This window comes from Dipodomys ordii, unplaced genomic scaffold (genome assembly GCF_000151885.1).
Source record: "Dipodomys ordii isolate 6190 unplaced genomic scaffold, Dord_2.0 Scaffold184, whole genome shotgun sequence".
Classification (NCBI taxonomy): Eukaryota; Metazoa; Chordata; class Mammalia; order Rodentia; family Heteromyidae; genus Dipodomys; species Dipodomys ordii.
In genome coordinates, this window is record NW_012267400.1 from 235401 (window position 1) to 245881 (window position 10481).

General features: G+C 56.3%; 2 protein-coding genes across 2 annotated transcripts in view; both read right to left on the reverse strand.

Annotated features, from left to right (window-relative positions):
- Positions 1 to 6246, reverse strand: part of Fbxw9 (F-box and WD repeat domain containing 9) — an 8082-nt gene extending 1836 nt beyond the window's left edge. The window contains exons 1-5 of the mRNA XM_013034176.1: positions 5786 to 6246; positions 3890 to 4029; positions 3681 to 3809; positions 995 to 1107; positions 823 to 914 (exon numbers count right to left, since the gene is read on the reverse strand). Coding sequence (XP_012889630.1) covers positions 823 to 914; positions 995 to 1107; positions 3681 to 3809; positions 3890 to 4029; positions 5786 to 6200 — 889 coding nt within the window. The 5' untranslated portion in view covers positions 6201 to 6246. The remainder of the gene's footprint in view (positions 1 to 822; positions 915 to 994; positions 1108 to 3680; positions 3810 to 3889; positions 4030 to 5785) is intronic.
- Positions 6247 to 10148: 3902 nt separating this feature from the next.
- Positions 10149 to 10481, reverse strand: part of Tnpo2 (transportin 2) — a 13435-nt gene continuing 13102 nt past the window's right edge. Inside the window, exons 22-23 of the mRNA XM_013034177.1 lie at positions 10329 to 10456; positions 10149 to 10255 (exon numbers count right to left, since the gene is read on the reverse strand). Of these exons, the coding sequence (XP_012889631.1) occupies positions 10349 to 10456 (108 nt within the window). The 3' untranslated portion in view covers positions 10149 to 10255; positions 10329 to 10348. The remainder of the gene's footprint in view (positions 10256 to 10328; positions 10457 to 10481) is intronic.

The following is a 10481-nucleotide window of genomic DNA, read 5'->3' on the forward strand; positions in this document are numbered from 1 at the left end:
TATTGGAGATAGGAGTCTCACGGTCTCTCCTGCCCGGGCTGGCTTTGAACCGCGATCCTCAGATCTCAGCCTCCTGAGTAGCTAGGATTACAGGCGTGAACCACCAGCACCCGGCTCTTTCTTGTTTTTATTTTTTATTTTTTTCTCTTTTTCCAGTACCAGGCTTTGAACTCGTGGCCTTGCACACATTAGGCAGGTACTCTGCCACTAGAGCCATGACTCAGCAGACGTTCAGTGGCAGAGAATAGGAATACATGGATAAACCACAGAAGGCAGGTGTGGTGGCTTGCGTGCCTGTAAACCCAGCTCCTGGGGAGGCAAGAGCTGGAGGATTTCTGTCAGAGGCTGGCCTGGGGAAATCATGAGACCTTATCTTCAAAGTAACTAAGACAGAGGGGCTGGAGGTGTGACTGAAGTGGCAGAGGTCTTGAGTTCAAACCCCAGTGTCATCCAAAAGGGAAGGGAAGGGAAGGAAGGAAGGGAGAGAAGGGAGGGAGGGAAGGAAGGAAGGAAGGCAGGCAGGCAGGCAGGCAAGGAGGGAGGGAAGGCCAGGAGGGAGGCAGGGAGGGAGGGAGGGAAGGGAACGTGCAGGAGCTAGGGGGGAACTGGCGGCCTCTGGCCCACGTGCCCACGTGCCCGGCCAGCCCATGACTGAGATTGTACAATATGGATAACTGGGGCTCCAGGGTGCTTGGCGTCATACGGCTGGCAAGTGGGGGTGAGGGTCCCCCAGGGGCCGAGTGGCCCTGCGCGCACATGGCACGGTGGAGGGTGCAGCGCTGGCTGGGCGGCCAGTCAGGGGCCACGGTGTCCTGCACCCACCTCGGGGGTCGTAGAGGGCCACCTTCCGGTCATAGGTCCCGGCCACCAAGATGTCAGGGCGGTAGTCAAGGCACAGCACGGCTGCCTTTCCCCTGGGGACACACAGACCACCCGCTGAGGCAGAGGCCACACAGGGCCCTCCACCCCACTCCCCTGCCCACGCCCCTCACACTTTATCTCTCCAAACTGCTGCCCTTCGGCCGCCATGTCCCACAGCTTCACCGTGCTGTCCCAGGAGCCAGAGCACACGTGGTGGTCCTGTGCCGCCAGCGACCACACCCAGCCCTGTGGGACAGGGCACCGCGTCACGCCAGCCCCCCACGCCCATGGGGCGAGCAGGCAAGCTGAGGCTCAGACAGGTAAACAGACTCACCCTAAGCCACACAGCTTTTCTTCCCCAACACAAAATCTGACAGGTGCCAGTGACCATCCCACCCCACAGGAGACGCAAACAATGGAGGGCCAAGTCTCTGAGACGGGGTTCAGGCCTGTGGGTCTGTCTACTTCAGAACCAGTAACACTGGTTTTTACCTTAAGGATGGGGCCTTGTGCAGTCATGGTAAGTGCTCTGCCCCTGATCACACCCAGAAGTCAAGGAAAAATATCATGATAAAATTCTCAGACGAGCCAGATGTTAGTGGCTCACACCTGTCATCCTAGCAATTCAGGAGGCAGAGATCTGAGGAGCCAGCCTGGGTAGGAATGTCCATGAGATTCTTACCTCCAATGATCCACCAGAAAACTAGAAGTAGCACTATGGCTCAAAGTGGCAGAGTGCTAGCCTTGAGCACAAAAGGTGAGGGCCAGCACCCAGGCCCTGAGTTCAACGCAGACCAAAACAACAAAAAAATAAAATAAAGAATTTTCAGGCAATTCTTTTTTTTTTTTTTTTGGTCCGGTCGTGGGGCCTGAACTCTGGGCCTGGGCGCTGTCCCTCAGCTCTTCAGCTCAAGGCTAGCGCTCTACCACTTGAGCCACAGCGCCACTTCCAGCTTTTTTCTTTTTTGCTTATGTGGTGCTGAGAAATCGAACCCAGGGCCTCAGGCATGCAAGGCAAGCGCTCTACCACTGGGCCACCTTCCCAGCCCTTCAGGCAATTCTTGATTTTAATTTTGGTTTGGGGTGGGGGTGGTGGTGGTGGTGGGTGGTGGTGGTGGTGGTGGGTGGTGGTGGTGGTGGTGGGTGGTGGTGGTGGTGGTGTGTGTGTGTGTGTGTGTGTTTGTGTGCACATGTGCTAGTCCTGGGGCTTGAACTCAGAGCCACAGCTGTTCCTGACCTTTGTGTTCAAAGCTTAACCACTTGAGACAGCTCCACTTCCAACTGGTAACTGGAGATAAGAGCCTTACAGACTTTCTTGCCCTGTCTGTCTTTGAACCTTGATCCTCGAATCTCAGCCTCCTGAGTATGCGTATGAATCAGGAATCCTTAATAGCATGCAGTTGTAGATTGAAGTTAGCAGCAGCAGCAAGGAACCTGAAACCGCTTCCATTCATGAACTCTGCTGTCGCCTGCGCATTGCACATTTTTGCCTCTGTTCAATTCTGTCATGTGCACCGAGTGAGGGAAATCTTCCACACTGTAACAATTTCACTCTACCACATAGAAAATCTCATTAATCTCAGTTACCATGGAGGCCCAGGCAAAAAGATCATGAGACTAAGTAAGACCAGCCCAGACAAAGTGAGGGAAACCCTATCTCAAAATAAAAGGGCTGGGCTGGGCTGGGAAGGCGGCTCAGTGGTAGAGTGCTTGCCTTGCATGCCTGCGGCCCTGAGTTCGATTCCTCAGCACCATATAAGCAAAAAGAAAAAAGCTGGAAGTGGCGCTGTGGCTCAAGCAGTAGAGCGCTCACCTTGAGCTGAAGAGTGCATGGACAGTGCCCAAGCCCAGAGTTCAAGCCCCATGACTGACCAAACAAAACAAAAAGCAAAAAAAGGGGCTGGGCTGGAGGTATAGCTCAGGGGCAGGGCTTGTGCCTAGCATACGGGAAGCCATGGTTTCCATCCCCAGAAAGGCCCCCTTCCTCCCCTTGGGCTGGGACGGTGGCTCAGTGGTAGACTGACTCATTTCTCCCCAAATCCTCCACGGAGGGTACTGGAACAGAGAGCTCATTTCATAAATGATGAAACTGGGGCACAGAGAGGTTGAGTCACCCACCCAAGGTTACACAACCAGGATGTAGCAGATTGGGATTTGGACCCCAAACGCCAATGGCCCTGGACCATCTTCATGAGTGGTGGAGGCGCTTCCTGGCATAGACAGCTTGAGCAATCTAGCCATTTAGTCCCCAAAGACAGCCTTGCAAGAGGGACTCTTTTTTCTTTTTTTGTGGTCAGGCATGGGGCTGAACTCAGGGCTTGGGCGCTGTCCTTGAGCTTATTTGCTCAAGGCTAGCACTCTACCACTTTAGGTCTCACAGACTGTCCTGCTTTGACAAGCTTTGAACAGATCTGAGCCTCTTCAGTAGCCAGGATTACAAGTGTGAGCCATCAGTGCCTAGCTTTTTTTCTTCTTTCCTTTTGCTTGTTTTTGGGACACAACCTGGCCATGCAATCCAGGATGGCCCAGAACTCCCAAACCAATGTCTCCACAAGTGCTAGGATTATGGGTGAGAATCACCATATCTGGCCCCACTCAGCCTATTGACATGTACTTAACATCTACTGTGCCAAAGCCTGAAAGTTGAGTGTTCACATTAATGCATGACCCATGTCCATTCAGCCTCATCCTAACCAGGGCCCAGTGCAGTCACACAAAGTCCCACCAGCTACTGCTGAGCAGGATTGGAATCTGGCCAGCCTGGCACCTTCCCACCCCACATCTCTCCCCCTCCCCCCCCACACCTGGTGGGCACTCACCTTGTGTGTGCTGTTCTTCTCTGTGCCCAAGGACTTGACCAGGACCCGGCTAGGCTCCTCCCCTAGCCGCCGCAGGTCCCACAGGTTGACATTGCGATCTCGAGAGCCAGACAAACAGAGCGTCCCACCCTGGGAGGGGAGCAAAGAGACATGGAGCTGGAGCCACCCTGGCCCATCTCCGCCTGTCCTTCCCCACGAGCTCCCCTCACCTGGAGCAGCAGCACTGAGTCAATGGATGCAATGTGCCCGTCAGCCAGGCAGAAGTACTCAGCCCGACGCCCGTCCTCCGCCCAGCAGGCCAGGTGGTGCTCCAGTTCAATGCAGGCCGTTGGCCAGTCGAAGTCCTCCTCTGTAGGGCACCATCACAGGGTCCCCTTTGGGCACCAGCTGGCTGAGCCCACCCCTGGCTGCCAGACTTGGTGCAAGCATCACCTAGATTCTTCCAGGTAGAGCCAGGTTCTGGCCTTTGAGCTGATCACTCACCCACCTCCTCGGCTGGGTGTGCTCACCTCCCAGCTGTTTCCAAACACTGGGTCTCAAGCCCACCTTTCCAGCCTTCATTCCCCCAACCCAAGCCAGGCAGATGGTAGTTTCAGGAAGCCAAGGAGGTTCAACCTCAGGCCTTTAATCATCAGGCTGGGGTCTCATGATTCAGCCTCCTAGTGGGGTACTGTGGCTCAGAACTATAATCCTAGCTACACTATATGTGTGGGGAGGGCACAGGGGTGTCCACACAGGTGTGTGTGTGTGTGTGTGATGTTTCTGGTGCTTGAACTCAGGACCTGAGCCCTGTCCCTGAGCTTTTTTTTTGCTCAAAGAACTCCACTTCTGGCTTTTTTGGTGGTTAGAGATAAGAATCTCAAGGGCTGGGGGCTGGGAAGGTGGCTTAGTGGTAGAATGCTTGCCCTGCATGCATAAAGCCCTGGGTTCGATTCACTCTGAGTTCAAGCCCCAGGACTGCCCTCCCCCCAAAAAAAAATCTCAATGACTTTGCTGACTGGGCTGGCTTTGAACTGCAATCCTCAGATCTCAGCTTCCCCAGTAGCTAGGATTATAGGCATGCGCTATTAGTGCCCAGCTTTCTAGATACTTTAGAGGTAGAAGCAGAAGCATCTTGAGTTACAGGCCTGACAGGACAGTTAGTGATACCCTGTCTCAAAACTGAAATAAAAAGCTAGGCAGCAGAACCTTATGCCTGTTATCCTAACTACTCAGGAGGCTGTCATTGGTTAATTGGAGGTAAGAGTCTCCTGGCCCTTCTTTCTGGGCTGCCTTTGAATCCTTATCCTCAGATCTCTGCATCCTGAGTAGCTGGGATTACAGGCATTAACCACCAGCACCTGGCTTATGTATCCAACTCATTAAAAGAAAGTCTGACCAAGTTGTCCATAGTGACATCTTCATACACCTTGACACAGGAGACCCCCCCACCCCTCCCCCTCCCCCCCACCTGCTTCATATTAGAGGAATCCCCTCTGCCTCCATTAGGGGGATCAATAAGCCTATGTGTGCTCATGTTCCATCAAGGGCCTGGAGTACAAATATCAGAATCAACATCTCCAAATCAACTATAGCAATCAAGGTCTCTCTCCTCCTTCCTATGTCATCTTCCCCCACCCCTCTTGTGGACCAGTAAACTCAGAAGCAGAATAAGTAAGTGATCATCAGCCCTAAACCCTAAGCTAGGGGAAGGGATGCCACCCTCGGGCCCTTCTTGAGTCAATGCCTAACGAGGTAAAGGGTTTGGGTAGCTATACCAAAGCCTGAGGATTCTTGAGCTTATTCTGAGCCCCAGGAACAGCCCAAGACATCAAGTCTCAGTGTTTTCCTGCAACAGGCGTCAAAGCCTTGATATCAGCAGAGAATCCTGGTCAGGAACCCTAACTGGTGAGACCTCAAGATCCAAATGTCTACTTCATGATTCACTAAGAAGCGAGCATCACCTGAAGCATCACCTGAGCGTCCAAGCCTCAGCCTCCATGCCCCGGCTGCCAAAGCCACGAAGCCTGCTCTACGTGGGTGCCTATGGCTCCCTAGGTACTTCTCCCCACCCTAGCCTCCAAGCCTGACCCGGGCGGGCGTCCTCGGGCCCCCGGAGCGCGCACCTTCCACTACTGGGTAGGGCGCGCGCACGCGGCGCCGCGCGCGCAGCCTCCAGGTGACATGGTCACACACCAGGTCGCGCAGCGCGTGACACACGCGCGACAGGACGTGCAGCACGAGGCGCGCGTCCAGGTAGGCGCAGATCTCGAGTAACAGCTCCGGAGGGAGGCTCAGCAGGCCCGGCCTTCCCACCGGAGGGAACTTGGCGGCGGCCCGGGGCTCCAGGGCGCCCGCGGACGCGGCGGGCCTGGACAGCAGCGAGGCGCACGGGGGCGCGGCCCGGGGCTGCAGCGGGCTCAGCACGCGGGCCACGTACGCTTCGGCCTGCGCGTCCGGGTCCGGCTCCGGCTCCGGCTCCGGGTCCGAATCGTCGTCCCAGGCTCGAGGAAAATCGCCGGGCTCTGGGGAAAGTTCCATGGCGACCGGGCGGGCACGGCCAGCCCGCCCCCGGAGCCGCCGGCCCCGCGTCCCGTCTCCTAGGCAGCGAGAGGTTACTTCCGGAGATGCCCTTCCGGCGCCACCTGATGACGTCGAGGCGGGCCGGAAACGAGCGCAGCGCCGCGGGACGGGGCGGCGGGGACGGCGCCGGGGCGCCTCGGCCGGCGGAGCTTCGAGTCCCGCGCGGCGCCCGCATCTTTACCACCGGCTTGGGGAGGCCGACGCCGATTTTACTGCTGGCTTTCTTTCTCTGCCGGCCCTGGGGCTTGAACTCAGGGCCCGGGCACTTCTTTTGCTCAAAGCTAGCACTCCTCCAGCTGGGCCACAGCACCATTTCCAGAAGCCCGATTATAAAAGACACCGAAAAGCGGTTTCCCTGGGCTGGCCTCGAACTTACCGTCCTTCGGCCAGCGTCCGCAGCAGCTGGGATTAGAGGAGTGCTCCACCGCACCCGACTTAACCGGCAGCTGCCTGCGCGCGCGCGCGCCGGGCCAGTGCTGTGCGAGGCTCGCTCCTCAGCCTGTACTCTACCACCCTTCTGTTGGATCATTCGGAGTCTCAAGGTCTATTCTATCACGGCTGGCAATGACCCTCAATCACCGGATCGCTGGCTTCTCCGGCGAATTTTGGTGTCGGAACTGGGTTTGAACTCAGGGTCTTAACACATAAGGCTGGTACTTTAACACGTGAACCACAGCTCCGCTTTAGGGTCTTTAGGTGCTTGATTGGACATAAACCTTTTAAAAATGTTCCAGGGGCTGGGAAGGTGGCTCAGTGGTAGAGTGCTCGCCTAGCATGCGTGAAGCCCCTGGTTCGATTCTTCAGTACCACATACACAAAAAGCCGGGAGAGTGCTAGCCTTAAGCAAAAAGCTCAGGGACAGTGCCCAGGCCCTGAAAAGTCATGAAGATAGCCACAGGCTTCACAAGCTTCCAACTGAGCACAATCTCCCCCTCCACACTGGCCTTTAGTTTTTACAAGCAAGAAGACACTTTAGGGGCTGTGTTGTGTGGCTCTAGTGGAAGCCCTGGGTTCAATCCCCAGTACAGGAGGCTGGGAGGTAGAAAACACAGGATTGGGGTCTCAAAAACTAATACTTCCACCGGGCACTGGTGGTTCACACCTGGAATCCTAGTTACTCAGGAGGCTTAAGCTCTGAGGATCGAGGTTCAAAGCCAGCTTGGGCAGGAAAGTCCATGAAAATCTTATCTCCAATAAAAACCACTCAGAAAATCAGAAATGGCCCAGTGGCTCAAGTGGTAGAGTGCTCGCCTTGAGCTGTAGAGCTGAGGGACAAGACAGCATTCAGGCCCAGAGTGCAAGTCCCATGACCTACAAAAGAAAAAGAAAAGGGGCTGGGAAGGTGACTCAGTGGTAGAGCACTTGCCTTGCATGCTCGAGGCCCTGGGTTCGATTCCTCAGCACCACATAAGAAAAAGGCCGGAAGTGGCACTGTGGCTCAAGTGGTAGAGTGCTAGCCTTGAGCTGAAGAGCTGAGGGACAGCGCCCAGGCCCAGAGTTCAGGCCCCACAACCGGAACCCCCCCCCCAAAAAAAAGAAGCATAATACTTCCTTAGCTCAATTTTATTTCCAGATGTGTGCATACTCACCCTACTTACTTTCATTTAGTGATACAGTTTTTCAACTCAGGGCCTGGGCAGTCCCTAAAATTATTTGCTCAGGAATAACACTCTACCACTGGAGCCACAACTCTACTTCTGGATTTTTGGAGAAGAGTCTCATGGACTTTTACGCCTGGGCTGGCTACAAACGATGATCCTCAGATATCAACTCTCTGAGTCGTTAGAATTTCAGGTATGAGCCACCCACTCACCTTTGTTTTATTTTTGAGACAGGAATCCCCCTCTAACTCGAGCCACCCACTCACCTTTGTTTTATTTTTGAGACAGGAATCCCCCTCTAACTCGAGCTTGCCCTAAACTCACCATCTTCTTCCCTCAGTCCCTACAATGGTGGGATTCCAGGGATATACCACAGATCCCTCTGAGAGTCCCAGGCCCAATTCTACACCTCTCAACCAGCCAAGCAAAGAACACAGGAAACTGGAGACCAAAAGTGTCACAAGAAACTCATCTTTACTCAACAAAGTTCTACACAAGTGGAATCTCACGCCACCTTGGCGCCAATCTCCAGCACAGCACTGTAACAAATGGACTGACCTGGGAGCCCTCAGGGAAAAGAAGGGAAGAAGGGACTCGGGAAACAGGGAATGAAGGCAGACCAAGGCCAGTCTGTGTCCCCAGCCCTGGGCAGGAAAGGTTAAGAAGCTGAAACCTTGTGCAAAAACCAACCAAAAATAAATTAAAAAATTAAATAGTTTTCTTGAAAGAAAAAGGAAAACTAGAACAATCAGGCTCCCTATTCCTGAAGGTGGCGCTTGGCACCCCTCACCTTGGGAGGAAAGGGGGTTATACCAATCCCATCAGCCAACCCACCTGCACACCCCAAAACCCAACAGAGGATGCTTCAAAGAACTAGCAGAAAGCTAAGTGGTATTTTAAAAAACGTTTTTTTCTTTTCTTTTTTTACAAATGGCTTCCAGAGACCTGCTCGAGTTTTGGGAGAAAGGACAGGGACACCTAGCTGGGCTATGGAATGTGCTCTAAGTGCCCCCTTGGAATCAATCGAGGCAGGGTCTGACTCTGCCTCACAGAAGACAAGAGCCAGGCTGGGATGGGGTGTAGGGCGTTGGAGGGGTGAGTGGAGCAGGCTCCGGGCTGAAAGACTCCAGTCAAGCCCCCCCAAATACAAGGGGTCCCCCTAAGAAGTGGAAAGCAGGGAAGAAAAACCAAAAGGGTAAATCTTAAAGGAGCTACACAGGGCCCAATTTTCCTAGCAACTCAAATAACCAGGCCCACTTCCCTTGGGGTGGGGCGGATGACACCCTTCCACCAAGACCTATGTCCTAGGACATCTGCCCCAGTGTTGGTGGCATCTCTAGGGGCTGTGATGAGCATGGAGTCTCAGAGGGGGCAAAGTGGAGATGGGGACATTCACCTTTTCCCTCCTGGAAGCCTGAGCTCAGCTTCTTTCTTGCCTTCAGCCCAGACCCTAGAGGTGGACTCCCAGGAGCAGAGAGCAAGGCCGCTCTTAAAGATGCTTCCCCAGAGCCTTGGGGGCGGGGGGGGGGGGGGGGGGACAGAGCTGTCCCGAGCTCTCTTTGTGGGGGGTGGGGGGAGGGAAAACTCCCAGCCCCGCACTGCCCAGGGTCAGTGAGCACAAGCCAGGGGGCCGGGGTGGTCTCGGGGGCCCCTGCCTGCGGCGGGGATGGTCCCTATGTGGCTGGCTGGAGAGGATAAAGATGGGGGCACATGATCTGAGTCTGCCCCAAGGCTGGCAGGAAGTATGCGGAGCAGGTCCAAAGCGTGCACGTGCTGACGGGCGGCCGCAAGTAGCCGTCCTCCTCCCTCCCGCCCCGGGGTCTCGGCCGAGGCCCCCCCAACCCCCCCAAGCCCTCCCCAATCACCGGCGATCCCGGCCAAACAGCGAAAGCTTCTTATACTCTAGGTGCAGATTACACGGAAGGCCGAACGGCTTAACTCGGGTTCACTACGTCTACTGTCTCCATGCAGTCGGGGAGACGGGGCGGCGCGCCCACCCGCGCGCGGCCGCACGTGGACGTGAGTGTGCGCGTCTCTACAAGGACACCCCCCTCCCCGCCTGCGCTCCCCGCGCCGCCTCCCGCGCGGGTTCCTCCCTCCCACGGGGCTGGCCCGGGTGGGCGGCCTGAGACGACCCCCGTGAGAGCCCGGGGCCTCGTGCCGCCGGACCCCCCACCCCCCTCCCTGTGTGTAGGACTAGCGCGTGGCGGCCCCACCCATCTGCCCGTGTGCCGGCCAGGCCGGCCCGTGGGACAGGCGGGCGGACGCACGCACGCACGCACGCACGCGGAAGGCTTCTTTCTGGGTTTGGATCCCGCGCACGCCTCCCTACCCCCCCCTCGACCAGGGCACCGCGACTTCCGGACACAGCGCGCTCCCAGCAATCCCTTCGACGATGACGCAGACAGAAACCTGGGGGGCGGGAGGGGTGTCAGGCCCGCGACCCCTCACCCCGGCCCCCCCGGCCCCCCTGCCCGGCCCGCACCTGGCAGTCTCCACGTTCGCCTAGACGCCGTAGAAGGCCGCCAGTCTCTCCTTGAGCAGCGGCGGGAACTGCTCCGAAAACTGCTGCCAGTTCTCCTCCCCGACCTGGTCTTTGAAGCCGTGGAGGATCTGCGGGGGGGGGGGGGGGGGGGGG